This window comes from Lissotriton helveticus, chromosome 3_1 (genome assembly GCF_964261635.1).
Source record: "Lissotriton helveticus chromosome 3_1, aLisHel1.1, whole genome shotgun sequence".
In the NCBI taxonomy this organism is placed as follows: Eukaryota; Metazoa; Chordata; class Amphibia; order Caudata; family Salamandridae; genus Lissotriton; species Lissotriton helveticus.
Window position 1 is genome coordinate 319239047 of NC_136061.1, and position 16164 is coordinate 319255210.

At 44.8% G+C, this 16164-nt stretch overlaps 1 protein-coding gene across 6 annotated transcripts in view; it reads right to left on the reverse strand.

The window, feature by feature from the left end:
- The window catches only part of LOC144822411 (multidrug and toxin extrusion protein 2-like), an 877798-nt gene that overhangs the window by 594876 nt on the left and 266758 nt on the right, over nt 1-16164 (reverse strand). For all 6 annotated transcript variants that reach the window (XM_078679885.1, XM_078679890.1, XM_078679888.1 and 3 more), the window contains one exon: nt 2325-2422. In XM_078679885.1, coding sequence (XP_078536011.1) covers nt 2325-2422 — 98 coding nt within the window. The remainder of the gene's footprint in view (nt 1-2324; nt 2423-16164) is intronic.

The window sequence follows — 16164 nt, forward strand, 5'->3', positions numbered from 1 at the left end:
CCATTCTGACACAGAGGAAAAAACACAATTAGCAAAAACATTAGGGTAATCTGCATCTCCTTAAACTAAAGAGAGGAATCAAACACACATGCCTGTCTGCGTGCAATAACTGAATGATAAAAATAGTATAGTTCACACGTTGCTGACAGAATTTGTTCCTGCTTTAAGCACAGAATACAAAAAGAGCTCAGCTTATGTTTGAAATGCCTCCTTCAACTAGACACATAATTGCAGACAATGCAGTATGTAAAGCCATTTTTACATGACACAAATAGTGTTCATAACAAACAAACAAAATATTACCATCTATGTGTAGTGGGTTGGCAATGCTGCATTGCCACCCAAACTCTCCCAAGTATATGCAGAACTTTTCACCTCAACACAAACTTTAGCAGCAGACTTTGCTTGGATATGTTTGCGGATATCCTTTGTGCCAGGAGCGGAGGTACACCTTTGTTGTGTTACATCAGATGAAGATGGTCCCCGTTTCACCTCAGACCCAGGTTTCGCTCCCTACAGATGCTTCTTCATCGAAGCTTCACCTGCACTTTTTCCCGCGCTAACATAAAACGGAGTCAGCGCGAGGGCTCACGTCACCTACCTGAACTGCAGAGCGCGCGCTGTGTGGATTGGGGGATAGAACCACACCTGTGGAAGCCACGGGGGGGGGGGGGAAGCCCGCCGAGTCTCCCCCTCTCCTCTTCTCTCGAGAGGCCTCTTCTGGCATTGATGCAAGGGGCGTTAGGGGGCAGCAGCGCGGTTGCGGTCCAGATTGGCAGCGCGAGGCGGTGGCCCGCTGGGCATTGCCCATGACGGGTCCAATTTGTTCACCCAGCGTCCGACCAGCTTTAAAGACGGCTCGCTTTCACATAATGTGGCGCATAACTCTGATAAACATCTGTTTTCAATCCCAGACCTTACAATTATAAAGCGCGCGCAGCATCGAGGGGTTTCACTCGCAGTCCTTTGTGTTTTTGTTTATTTTTGCATGATAATGATGAGGGGAATTATCTGTGCGCAGTTCAGATTTATCTGCTTGATGAGTGGCTCTCCGCAGACATCGCTTTCACAAAAGGTGCGAACCGTATACAAGAATTTAGGAATATTCTCGTATCTACTCAAAGCTTGTATTTCACGCGAACTGACAGTTGACCTTTTTACATTTCAGGATTTTTCTTTGCCGCACAATGAGACGACAAAGAAGACATTGATGCAGTGTTAAAAATGCCACTTTATAGAGACAGCTCTGCACTAACAATAACAACAATTTCTGGCAACATCTTGCGTAAAGTATAGATTCCTAGCACCCTCTCCGCCTCCCCAGGCATACACAATCAACAATACACAATCAACACATAACCACATACTTCAATATGAGAATGATTGACACCAATAGTTGTCAGCAGCAACACATTTACAACCAAATGCTCCACTGGCCACATCTGTCCCATACAAATACCCTACTACAAACACACTGCAAAATGACGCCACTGCAAGGCTTCCCTGGTCCTAGGAAAACAAGCATTGGCCGCGGGGCCGTGAAAACGATCATCTTAAAAGCGCGAGCCTCGCGCTGCAGCAGGGGAGGTGGCCAGTGCGATTCCTTTCGGGAACGTGCAACCATATGGCGCCACCATATGGTTCCGCGCGCTCCGGAAAGGAAATCGCCAAGATGTGCACGCGTTGCATTGGAAGCAATGCAACGAGTGCACGTCTTTGCCCCCAAAGCTGTGGTGATGGCTACAGGTCTCTGTCCTATCCAACGCATGTGCCTTGCGTAGGCGAGACCTAAAAAAGGACATGAATGCCTCTTCTTTCCAAAAATTTAGAATGCTGAGCGTAGGCATGGAATTATATTTCTGCTACTAGGACAAACTTCTCCTAGAATACTTTTAAAAATAATTTTTTTTAATGCCAGTTCATAGCATGAAGCCATTTTGCAAGCATGTTTTCCTTATTTGATTCCTTATTTTCTGTAGAAAACTGTAGAAATCTCAGAACTGCTTTTTAGTATATTAATTTTAGCCACATTATACTCATCTAACTAACATCTCTGTAATACCACACGAGTATATTTTCTTGTACTCCTTTACACAATTGTATGGAATGTCAAAGAACTCCGCTACACAGCTGAATTTGGTTTATGCTGTATAAAATAAAAGAAACAACTGCGGGTGATGCTGGGCAAATTCTTAAATAAAAAGATATTTTATAAATGTTTAAATACAAAACGTCTTTCATCAAAGTGAATAAATGTTTTCCTACATTAAGTCTAGAAAAGGTAGCTAGGAAACAATCATGCACAATCATAGAATATACCTCACCTCCCCAGGTTTCCACATATATTTTTCTGCACCAAATGAAAAGGAAAAGCATGCCAGATAAGGCAAACTGGGAGCAGGTGTTCGCCCATGCAGAGCCTCTACAAAGAGAAAACAAACAACACATTTTAGGAGTTTCCCAAAATGTTAGATTTTTAAGGCAAGCTCTTGAGTTACTAAGTTATTTCCAAACCTTTTCTGCCGTGGTCATAAATAATATCAGGATATGGATATTCAAATTTCCATCTGAGTCATAGGTATTGCAATTGTTTGTAACCATTAAATAAAGCATTTCATGCTCATACTCCTCTAATTTTATGAGGCATGTTGCAAAAAAAAAGCTCATTACAATTAGAAATGAACAAGTTACTTACCTTCGGTAACACATTATCCGGTGGAGACTCTAGCTGCGGATTACTTACCTTTGAATTTCTCGGACGTGAGGCTGGATCCAGAAACTTTTGCTGAGCAATACTCCTTGCAAGCGAAGTCTGTCGGCTCCGCGTGACATCGTCGGCGTCTGTTATGATGTTGCAGTGCCTATATAAGCGCCACCCAGGCGCGCAGACATCAGTACTTTTCGTTTTTTTCCACGCAAGAAGCACAGAGCCACAACATAACTGAAGTAGTCATGTGCAAAACTAGGGCCCTTCTACAATATCAGTCCGCCAAGAGGGGAGGCATGGGTGGGGCTGTAAGGAATCTGCAGCTAGATAGAGTCTCTACTAGATAATGTGTTACTGAAGGAAAGTAACATGTTCATCTGATAGAGACATCTAGCTGCAGATTCCTTACTTTTGAATGAGATACCCGAGCCACACCTTCCCAGCGGTGGGTTGCGGACTCACATCCTAAACTAAAAAAGTCTTATAGGACTGAATGGGCAAAAATCCGTTCCTGCGCACTTGCCCAACAAGGCAGTAATGTTTTTCAAAATTGTGCAAAGATAAGCATGTCGCTGCCTGACAAATGTCTTGGACTGGGACACCAGAGCCAAGGCCATAGTTGCAGCCTTTCCCCTGGTGGAATGGGCTCTTTATCCCTTAGGGTGCTGCTTTTTTGCCAAGGCATAACATATCTTGATGCCGAGAACGACCCAGCGAGAGATGGTCATTTCCTGCACTGCCCTTCCCTTATTTGCTCCCACGTACCCCACAAAGAGTTGGTCATCCACCCGGAACTCTTTTGCGCGGTCATGGTAGAACAACAATGCTCTTTTTGTGTCCAGTTGGTGGAGACGCTTCTCTTCCTGGAGGGATGCAGGGGAGCAAAGAAGGTGGGCAAAGTGATGGACTGGCCCATATGGAAAGGGGTCACAACCTTTGCCAAAAAGGATGCCCTGGTGCGAAGCACCACCTTGTCCAGAAAGGACGTAAGATAAGGAGGCGAGCAAGATAACGCCTGCAGCTCACTCACCCTCCGAGCAGATGTAATCGCACCAAAGAAGGCTGTTTTGATGGTCAACAGCCAGAGGGGACAAGTGTGCAGAGGCTCAAGGGGAGCACACATTAGATAAGTAAGGACCAAATTAAGGTCCCACTGTGGCATAACAAAGAGCGTGTGTGGAAATAAGTGAGAAAGACCTTTTAGAAATCCATTTACAAAAGCAGACTTGAAGAAAGAGCGCTGGTCTTGCAGCCGCAATAAAGCAGACAGAGCAGAAAGGTAGCCCTTGAGAGTTCCCAAGGTAGAGCCTGCTGGGCAACGGTTAGAATGAATAAAATGACAGTAGATAGAGGAGCAGAAAAAGGGTCAACTGACCTCGCTGTATAGTACAATACAAATTTCTGCCAATGGCAGGCATATAACTTCTTAGTGGAGGGCCGCCTGGCCACCAGATTAACATGCAACACACTTAAAGTAGTAGGAAAGTATACATTAAAATAGTGGCGCGTGCATAGTATGACTAAACTGCCCTCACTCACAAAATTGTGACATACCTAATCATTGGACTTGCTTACTAACACCCCTGCGCAGACCAACTCCTGGGGTGAAGCAATGGGGAGGGGAAGACAACGCAAACAATCAAATTTTGGGGATCACTGAAGAAAAGTGCAGCCAGTGAAGAGTGTGTTGCAGTTATCGATTGTGGAGGTCGGAGTAGGGATGTTACCTCTCCCCCTTTCAGGTTGTGTTAAAATTGCCAAAATTGCATTACATTAGGAAGGTCAAAAGCTATCAACTGTCACCTCTCAATCTCCATGCTTGGAGGCACAGAGTTGACAGGTTCGGGTGGAGAACCCTCCCTGCTGCTGTGATAGAAGATCCCCCCGAAGGGCCGGCCTGATCGGAGGACCGATTCCCATTCTCAGCAGCTCTGGATACCAGATGCTCCTCGCCTAGTCCGGAACCACAAGAATGATGATGGCCCGGTCACCCCAGATCTTCTTCAGAACCCTGGGCAGGAGGGGCATGGGTGTGTAGTGAAGACAGGGTTCTGCTTGCACACATTGCTACGTTAGCATAAGTGTATTAGAAGTTTAAACACCACTTTGCAGCTTTTGCACACATAGATTTTCTTCGCATGAGAACGGTCTGTTTTTCACATCCCTAAACCTACACTGTGGCCTTAGTCTGTACACTGCATGCAAAAGTCTTCAAGGCCATAACAACCATGTATGCTGTGATTCAGTTTGATTGGCCCACGCACTGGACACAACAAGCACACAGCTGCAACCAACTGAAATTCTAGTGCCTTTAATATTGCACTGCATGCATGATTTGGGCACTTGGAGAAAAAACCTTTCCAGAGACAGAGAGCTTTGCTGATCCTGAGATGTGATTCATCTCTGCTGATCTTGGAGGTATGGAGTTCCCCATTCAAACCTAAGAGACCTTCTATTATTCTAAAACCTAGCTCCTAGCAGGGGAGGGTGGTTCACAAGGTGCTATATGACCGGTTTCCACTATCATTATAACATGATTTCTGCCTTTGTGTTTTATGGAATTGTAACAATGCTGATTGTTTTATTTCTAATCATATGCCTGCTTGTGTTAGCCAAAATACTGCAACTTAAAGCACGTAGTTAAAAGTAAACATTTTAAACTTTTCTGTGTCTCCGATTACTCACGTTGTGGACTGGTATGAGAATAAAAACAAAAGAGTATTCTTGATTCCCACCATTCCTTTAGAGTATCCTTAGTCGCTTGTTCTGGGTAGCTACGCTGTAGAACGGAGAACTAAAGAGACACTAATGCTTGTCGGATAGGGGTTCTGGGTACTGAGGTGAGTTTTTTGGGACACCACAATTCACTGAAGTCCTGGTTTCCTGTGCATAGTTCTGTGCATGAGCAGAATCCCCACAACATGGCGCACCTAACGTTCGGTCTTATATTCGAGACGCTTGATTAGTGCTTATATCTGTCCACAATACCCTCACTACTGTTTCCAGTTTACAGGAGTGACTGATTAACCTACCTATACGAATGTGTTACAGATTCAGTCAAGCTTGAGATTTATAAAAAAGGTTTGAATTGCTACCCTTTTTGTGCTACAATTCATATAGATTGTTTTTTATGTACTGTGTCCTTATGAGTGATCTGGATATAGCTCAGCATAGTCGAGTACCCCTCCGAAATCATTTGATGCAGTTCGGGGTGCCCGCTGATGATATGGCAGTGCTCTTTGTGGCGAGTGGTGATGCAGCATTCCCATTTGAGCTCTTCTAATCTTGGGTTACGGTTCCTGATGTGAACGAGGATGATGGTACATTCCATACTTACAGTCACTCCGTGGTGCATGCGATGTATGTACCACATAGGACACAGGAGATTCCGATTTCTGCTTGGTAGCATCATATTTGGTTTAATGGCAGCCTCCCCCACACCGCAACTCCGGTTCGGTTAGGTCCCTTATCTATTCCTGGGGCCACGTGACCAGTCTTGGCCGGGTTCACACCACGTCCGCGTTATCCAACAGTCCCTATAGCTGAGTTGCAACAACTCTATACCTCCTTTGTTGCGGTACATGTTGCTTTAGTGCAATAAGTTTCACGCAACATCCAGGTGGGGGCACCTGGGGTTGCGGCGCATCCTGTTGTACCGGCCGGGATAACAATCAGTCCTGTCATGGTTAATTCGGTAATGGACAAGTGCCCGAGGGAGAAGGATAAGATGCCTTTCAGGCTCGCCGAGAAATTTGACCAACTGGAAGCGGTGTTTCCTAATACAACTCCTGTGGAAAAACACAGGATTCTGACCATTAGTTTGCAGAAAGACTTGGTGCCTGAGGCAACCGATTGTGAGACATGGGGTAAAGGTTTTGCGGCAGTTTATGCGAACAGCTTTGGCACACCGTCTATGCCCTCCGTGATCAAGCGTGTTCAGGATCAACACAATCCGGAGGCGGCTGTCGAGTTAGGAATGAGGCTTGTTGGAGTGTTTTGGAGTAGTTGCTAATCTCATCCTTGCTAACGTCAAGGGAGATGTGGTTAACTTTCAGGTGTCTAATGCTTTGCGTCTTGTCCCCGAAGCCGATAAACCCCGGCAGTTGCGAAAATTATTGCTGAGGCTTATCAGACCATTTCCCGCAATAGTTTGGATGTTAAGCTTTTCGCTAAAACAGCAGCTCAACCACAAACTCTGGCGGCTAAGTCTACTAAAGACGACCGTCCAGTTTTTCTTAAACAGAATTGGAAAAATAAGAAACAGGGGAAGCAACAACAGAAACAAGGGTCGGATCCTGCGTCAACAATATCTGTGTCTACTGAGCGCTCATATGAATTGCGCGACCGCGCGAGAATTAGGATTCCTGATAGATTTCAGGTTCCTGATCAACATTCTCCTCGTTCTTCACAGGAAACATCGGGGTCACAAGCTGGTGGAGGAGAACGCGGCAGAGGCCGGGGTGTCCCACAAGGATGTGAGCAGCCCTGCCCGGCTGACAGTAAAGGCAAGCAGGACGGCTTTCAACGTCAACGCCCACCGTTTCAGAAAAAGAAGGTTGCTGCATTAAACGCAAAGTATGCCACGGATAGTGAGAACACAGCTTCGGAGCCAGACATTGGCGCGAACGCTGCTAGAAAGCGCATCAGACGTTACAGTAGTGCGGCAAGCTCTGCGTCCATATCTGAAGGCGACAGCAACTGACACGTTCATCACAGTGGAAACTGCTGACACTAGAGTGGCTCCCCCTGACAGACTATATGAAATAGTCCTTTTAATTGAAGGCGACATACAACATAAAATAAAAGGGATTTTTGGAGAAAATCTGACCTCTATGTATGGCATTTTGTTAGCGGAGGCGGACAGGCCCCCACCTTACGTTTTGGCCGCTCCGAGAGGGGAGGAGGTAATCCTCCCTAGTTCCGCACACACTGTGTCAAAGGAGCAGGCGCAGAATTTTGCAGAAGAGTGGGCTTGGATGCTTGAGCCGGTGTTGCACTGTACTCAGGTCGGATGGGATAAACTTTCGCCCAGACATGAGATTCCATTGCGGTCAATGCCACAGCCACAACCCCAATATCCCATACGGCGAGAAGCGCAAGCTCCCGTTTCAGAAATCCTTGAACAATTAGAATATCAAGGTGTAATTGAAACATGTGCGTCACCCATGAATAATCCTCTTTTCACTGTAACCAAACCTGATGGGTTGTACCACATAGTATTGGATTATCGGCATTTGAACTCTCATTGTCAGACGTGCGCAGTACAGCATACTCACAGTTCTGCCCTAGTTGATAGTCTCGTGAGAAAAAGGTTTAAGACCACACTTGACATATCCAATGGCTTTTTCGGTCATAACATGTCCTTTATTAGAAGTCAATGGACAGCTTTTACTTCTGGCGGCAAACAAAAACAGTTTAAAAGATTAGCCTTGAGCTATAAAAACAGCCCCGGCGCCTTTGCCGCACGTGTTGTCTCTCTGTTGGAGAGCATCAACCTGCGTACTCGTATGTTGATGATATTTATCTCACAGACGACTAATTATGGCCGCATCTGTGTCGCGTTGACCGCATCATTCTCATGTTTGCGGACTTTGGTTAGAAATTTAACTTTGCTAAATCACACATTGCAGAGTACACAGTGTTGTTTCTGGGGTATGAGCTCAACAGCGAAGGTCGAGTAGAGCACCTCACTTCCTGGAGAAGTGCGCACTCTTGCGCGCTCCAACAACTCTGAAAAAAACTTCAATCTTTACTGGGATTTTTTAATTTTGGGTGTACTTATTTTCCTGATTACGCCCAGCGTATCAAGCCGCTATATGCCTTGATACAACCTACTTTTACCAAATCTTGCTGGCTGCCTGAACATTCAGCAATACTGCAAGCTTTGCAGTCTGATGTACTGAAATCTAAATACTTGCTGACACATGATAACCACACAAACCTGGTAATAAGAATTGTGCCAGGCATGGTGGGTTTCACGTACTTGACGTTTGTTGAAGGAGACACAGTCCCTATTGCGTACAAGACTCGTTTGTACACTCCGGCTGAAACGCGCTTTTCTTCTATGGAAAAAGTTTTGACGGCAGTGCAGATGGCGATTCTAAAAGAAAGAGTGCTGTGGCAGGTGAAACGCATGTTAGTTGTTACACCGTATCCTGCCCATGAGGCGGTGACAAGAGCCAGTGTACCAAATTCTAAAGCTTTGCATCCGCATTGGATACAATGGGCCACTTCCTTGACGTCTCCAGATGTCACGTTTATCTTTGATTCCTCATTGCAAACTCAAGAGTACTTACAGTATGAATTTGTTCATCCTGCTCCTTTGTCCTTGCGACCGCTCGAGGATTACCATTGTATCATTTACACTGACGGTTCGGCGCAACCGGCAACGGAATTCAAGCATGCCTATTCAGCGGCCTGTACAATAGTGGTGGGTACCATGGTGAATGGCGAATTCAAGTCCGATGTCGTGTACACGCAGACATTAGGGGACTGTACCACCCAATTGGCAGAGCTACGTGTTCTGGTGCTTGCACTAGAGTTTGCTGATCCTCGTGTGACTACTCTTATTGTAAGTGACTCTTACTACTGTGTTCAGTCTTTCAATGACAATTTATTCTTTTGGACTCAGAATGGATATCATGATTCCAAGGGTAGCACAATTACACACAAAATGCTTTGGGTTCGAGTCGCAGACATTAAAGAACGTCTGCCTCTCGTGAATGTAATTCATACTCTTGGTAACCAGCGCGTAGGAGTATACAATGTTGGTAACAGTCTTGCTGACGAGACAGCAAAGACAGCAGTGGCGACATATTTAGTAGCAGCAGTTACAAGGTCCAAAGGTAAGATTGATGAGGACATCTTGGCAGCCATCGCTGCAACAGGGAATGGAAGTGATTACCCTAGAGTTTTCCCTTCTAAATACTCATCATTTAAGTCCTGATAAAGTTCCCTATGGGAGAATTAACGACGTTGGTGATAGATTGATTCCCAACATGGACCGCAGGCTCTCCTTGATAACAGCCGCTCACGATGGCATGGCCTCAGCCCATGTAGGCATCTCAGCGACTATTACTATCCTGCAGCAACGTTACTGGTGGCACGGATTGTACAAACAGACTTGTGATTATGTCCTTACTTGGGACATTTTCCAGGAGATTAAACCTTCGACTGCTGCGCGTCCACCTCAAACACAGCTGTACATACCTAATAAACCACTCAGGTGTGTTTATTTAGATCACTACGGTCCTTTCTCCTCTGGTACTGCGTATAAGTACATCTTAATTGCAGTGGATTTGTGCACACGCCTTCCATGGCTCTGGCCACAACGCAGTGCTGATGCTCTAACTGTCATCAGGGATTTGCGTATCTTTGTGGGAATTTTTGCATGTGGTACCCTCCATTCGGACCAAGGTACGGCGTTCACCTCTAAGGCGTACAAAGAAGCCATGAGGTCTTTGGGGGTGCAGGTCAAATTTTTCTCTCCATACCGGCCTGAGAGCAATTCTGTTGTGGAGCGGATGAACCGTGACTTAAAGCAATCCTGGACAGCTATGGTTTTAGGTACTGGCAGAAACTGGTTGGCCCATCTGTATAGGTTCAACGTGCACTTAATCTCCCTGGAAGGTCACTGGGTGGGCGGACCCCATACAAGATGATTTTTGGCATAAAAATGTTTGTCCCGGACCTTGAGGGTCTAGACATGGCGGCGTTGACCTCACCCTTTGATGTAGATGATCATTCTGATGTATTACAGAACCTACAAGAGACTCGAGACACTCTTGCAAAGGAACACTTGCCTTCCACATCTGATGCTGCACTTCAGATTCCGGTAGTTGGCTGACTACCACGAGTCGGTTACCTGGTCCGTGAGAAGTTGGAGAACAAGAAGGAGTTCGGTCCCTCTTATCGTGCACCTGTTCCAGTGCTTGGCGTGCAGTGTACAAGAACAGTAATTTTACCTCCACTTCCTGGTTGCAAGGATAACAGGTACATCTCTATTGACAATGTCAAATTACGACGAATGGCTGATTCTTCTTAGTATGACTCCAGCGGTCTCTTGTCCAGCAGTGCTGAGAAATTCTGTTTTGGCCTCGGCAAACACCATCAGGCCTGACATTGCCATCGAGATGCATACAATCACTAATCCATTATTGAATTCACCAGCTGGGGAGCCCCACAGATGTGTCGTGGCCTGGTGTGCAAACAAGTGCAGTTGGCCAGTCCCATTTTTCATTTGACACTAACTCTACAACACCGAGTTCCCCATCGGAAATTTCTATTTTTGCTGTTTAGTTAAAAATACATTTTTTGATACCACCTTGGACTTACATTTGGGTGGTGCTTTTTTCAATCCTATTATTCATGTAGATTCCTTTAATATTTCCAGCTTGGATCCTCACGGTTGGTTATTATGGCAGAAAAGTACTAATTCATGCCAACATAGTTTTCTGGGTCTGGCCTCAGGCTATACACAGGTTAGGGTGGACCCCGTTTTTAAAATTCCCATTCTGTAACTACCTATTCAGTAGGCAAATTATGTCAGAACTGGCTTCCACTCTGGCGTCAGTTAAACTTAATTTGTCCCAATTGACTGACTATGTTGATTGGAATGACTTTGTTAAAGGCCCTGTAGGAGGCAGGTCAAAAAGATGGGTGTATGCTATTTACAATGAAGTCTGGAAGTTGTCCTAAATTGAAGCTGCTTCTAGATTAAGAACTATTGATCAAGCTAATTTAGAAAAAGGGCTTTCTGTCGTTGACAATAGCATAAATACTCTTTCTTCCAGAATTTACACCTTGGATAATATTGTTTCATCTGTTGTGGATATTGTACAGGATGAAGCATCTGTTTTGTACCATGGTCAAAATCAATTACGATATATAATGCAGTTTGCTTGGACTTTACAAACTTTAAAGTCAGGGAAAGTGCCTTCGGACTACATGAATACCTCATCTCTGTTTTTACTGTTTAATCTGACTGAAAAACAGTTCATGTCCATAAAGGATGCAACATATAAACTTTTACATATTGAAACATTGGGACCTTTACTATTTTCTGTTGCTGAAATTAACTCAGCTGTATGGCTCATTCATGGGTTAATAACACTGCCCTTCCCCTTGTTTAAATTCAGTTCACGTAGGAAACATTATGCCATAGGTAGGTTTGAACCATTGGGAAGCGCTTATCTCCATAAAGTTTGGTCTCTGCCATTCACATATAGGTGCCTGAGAGAGGGTAAGAAGTTTATTTGAAGTGGGCGAGGAGTGCACTTCTACACCTGATCACTCACTGGTTTGCAAGAACATACAAATGCAAGGCTCATGTAACACGCAAGCACCTAATTCAGCTTGCATTTTAAAGGGTAATCCTGTGCCAGCTATAACACCAACGTTCACGCTTCTAGCTAACTGTAGCTATTTAGTTTTAAATAATGAAGCTTGTTGCAGTATGCTGGCTGGGATATCATACATTGTGACCGTCTCCCAACGTGTAGTTTGCGGTAAAAATGTGCTTTACCCGCCCCCACATGGGAGACTCAATGTATCCATCTGGCTTTCCATTCCGACCTTGAAAGCAGAGTTCAACAAGATGAGCAGAATAAGGGCTCTATTGTCCTAAAAAGAAGTCGCCCTTACTTCTTCCCGGGAAACATTTGTCCTTCACGTGGCGAACACCCGCACCGAGGTGCATGCACTTTTAAATACTGATCTCCTCTACATTTCGGCGCTTTGATTCACACTATATTTAATGCCTCACCAACAACTGGCTTGGCGCATTTTTTCAAAATTGTGAGCTCCGGCCTTGTGACTTGGTTCCAAACAATATTCGGTGTGCTACTGGAATTTTTCCATTCTATTTTTTCCAGCATCTTCGGCGAGTTATCATCGATTCTCGCCTTGGCTGCCGGTGTGCTGCTGTTGGATCTGTTTGCTTAGAAATGGCTGCACAATCTGTATCACAAGACAGCCTGCCCCGGGTGTTCCAGCTACGCAACCGGATGCTTGAATACTATGGAACGCTACCTCTGGCCACTTTGATTGTAGCATATGGATTATCCTTCCGGTTCTCGTACTTTACTTGCGTGCAACCCATTTTCTATTGCCTGGATTGCTGTTTTGAATGGGTTTTGGATTTGTGTCTCTGCAATACGGTGTCTGCTGCCCCAGATTATGATCGACTGATGAGTCCCTTAGTGGCTCATGAGTTGGACTGTTCTGGTGTCGGGATTATATCCTGCGCGGCTGCGCAAGGAGTTCTAGGAAATTGGAATATATGTGCGGCTACACATGACTTCCTGGCACGAACTTACCCCGAAAAACACGCAAGTTGTCCTCGGACGGTGCTGGAGGCTCCGGCTATCGAGGAACATGAATGTTTGTTCACTTTATTAAATTGGATAGCTGAATTATTTTCTGATGATAACAATGACTTCTTCTTGGAGGTTGTTGAAACATACTGTGCCTATAGCTGATGGATTAGATTGGCACTCATCCTTCTTCACTTCAACGCATACTATACTTGAAAAATGTTTTGTTACTGTTTTTTTCCTTCCCATCTCCATGATGGGCAGTACACCACCCCTTCTTGGTTTTCTGGTTTTTCCCTAACAATGTTGAACGTATCACTTGCAATTTTACAGTTTGGCGAATTATGAACTTGTTTCTGTCTCACTCGAACTCGGAGTTCCTAAATTGCTTCCCTTTTTGTTTGTGGTCCGATCAGGTTAGGGTGTAGTGAAGACAGGGTTCTGCTTGCACACATTTCTATGTTAGCATAAGCGTATTAGAAGTTTAAACACCATTTTTCCACTTTGTAGCTTTTGCACACAACACTACATATAACTGTTGTAAGTTAAACTGCTTGATTTTCTTCGCATGAGAACGGTCAGTTTTTCACATCCCTAGACTTACACCGTGACCTTAGTCTGTACACTGCGTGCAGAAGTCTTCAAGGTCATAATAAAAATGTATGCTGTGATTCAGTTTGATTGGCCCACGCTCTAGGCACAGCAAGCACACAGCTGCAACCAACTGAAATTAGGCTTGCCACTGCAGTGCCTGCGTGCAGTTTGTTAAACTGCCTTGTTGTCCTGTCAAGTGCACCCACTTGCCAAGCCTTACGCTTCCCTTTTTATTCACATCAGACACACCTATGGTAGGTCCAGTGTATCCCTCCCCTGGACAGGGTGCAGAGCATGTGAAAGGTAGGACATGTACTGGGATGTGTACCATGTCCCGACAGTGAAATAATCTCCATTTCTTTTTCACTGTTGAAAGGTCATCTTGCACACAGGACAGAATGGGGGAGGTTGTGTAATATGTTTCCAGCCTATCTTCCCATAGCCTTAAGATGGAAAGGTGAAGTTTAGTATGTCTGAACTCAGAATTTATTAACATCTTTTTGTGAAGGTCGTTTTTTCATTGTGTGTTTAGAAACCACACTTTTAGGAGTGGCTGGGTTTTTGTGTTTTAACATTTCTGAGTGTCTCGGCCTGGTTGTGGATTGACTGTCTGGATTTGAATGTGTCAGGCTCTGTGGAATGTCTTGACCCAGGGGAGGAGGTGAGACAGCAACAGGCTGACTTGCATCTGGAGTGTAGGAGGGAGCAGCAGCCCCCTACAGTTGAAGAGGCCTGGGCTGTCGCCATAAAACAATGGCTCCATCTCCTACTGAGTGATTAAGGATCCAGACCCTCACTATCAAAGGAAGAAGGTGTCGCTGGCAGGGATACACCGAGAACTGGTTTGGACAGGGGTCAGTGCCCCCCTGAACACAAAGACTTCAAAGACATTTAGGGGTATAACTATGACAGCTGGAATCCCTGGACTTTGGATTGCTCAAGACTGAAAAGCATTGAAACTACTTCGTGGTCAAGAGGAAAAACTGCCAAGCAAGAACCAGCTGAAGAGAAAGACCTGTCTGAAGGAAAAGACTGACCCTTGCTGTGTGTTCTGGGGCTGGCCTGCAATTTGCAGGTGGTCGGATGAGAAAGGCGTTGTTTCCTCGATTTGACAGAGGTTGTACGCGTCTATCTCCTTCTCATGATCGCCATCACCACCTGTATATTAATTATTACAGAGATGTAAGGAACTTCACTATATTAGCTGAGTCGGCTGACCAGCAATACTACTTAATAAGGACCAGGTTTCCAAGAGGAGCCAAGGTTCGTAAAAGGCTGTCCTACAACTGCACAGTCCAGATGAAGACCCGCTTCTGATGCGCACAACCAGCGCATCGCCCCCCAGGGTCAAAACGTCGACGCATTTCCTTCTTTCATGAACCAACGATACAAAATCCCCTAGGACCCAAGAATTAATTGATGTACCTACTGGATTATTGCATATATAGTTGTCTTCGCAAATAAGTCTGTGAATTAACATTTTTATATGTTGTTTTAAATGTGTATCAGTCCTGCACAGAACTTATGTGTTTTATATGTTTTATGTTTGTTTTTGGACAGCAAAACTAATGTTTCAATACAATACAGAGAATATGAAAGTATACGAGTAAAACTTTACTTGAATTTTTCTTTGTGGTCAGTGTGTTTGGTTATACTGGTATAGGTACCACTGTCTTTGTACCCTCCATAGGGACGGAGTTTATAAATAACACAATTGAAATACTATACTACTGTGTATTTCGGTCCGACAGAACCATTATTATTTATTGCAAGTCCCTATCGAGGCCCGTACTTGCTGAGGAGTTGCAGTACCGGGGCTGGAGTGTGGAGCTGCACTTGTTTTCTATCATACAATGTTGGGGGCATGTTTTGCCAGTAGCTGACCGAGAGTCAGTAAGAGTGGCATAGAGACCGTCCAGAGCACCGCGATTGGTGCCGGAGTACATTATCTTTGCATTATGAACTGCCCGATTGTTGCATTACAAATTGCATTGTTTTGGCATTACGAACTGCCAGATTGTTGCATTACGAACTGCATTATTTTTATATTACTAAGTGCCTGATTATTGCATTACGACTGCATTGCGTTGCATTAGGACTGCATTGGATCATTGAGAATTGCTCGTTAATACTGCAAGAACTTACAACGGCTTGCTGGCCTAATAACCAGCAAGGTGAACTATTACAAATAAGCATATGTTGGATTTTTATCACGTGGTCTCATCGTAATCTTTTTTTATACACATATAATCATTTTTTATGAAACTCGTGTGGAGTCCATTTGTGGTGTTATCACTGGGTTACTGAGAGCATTGTTGCAAATACTTTACACATTTGCCTTGAAGATCGGCCTGGCTGCTTGTGCCAAGCTACCAAGGGGGTGAGCAGGGGCTATCTGAGAAGGTGTCCTTCCTTTCCCTGACGTGGAAGCAAGGGTCCCTAGCCAACTAGAGATCCCCAGGTCTAACACCCAGCGAATGCAGAAGCCATAGTCTGAAGGTGGGAGTCGACAGCCTGGGGTGAGGACGCCTTCAACAGCCAGTCGTCGAG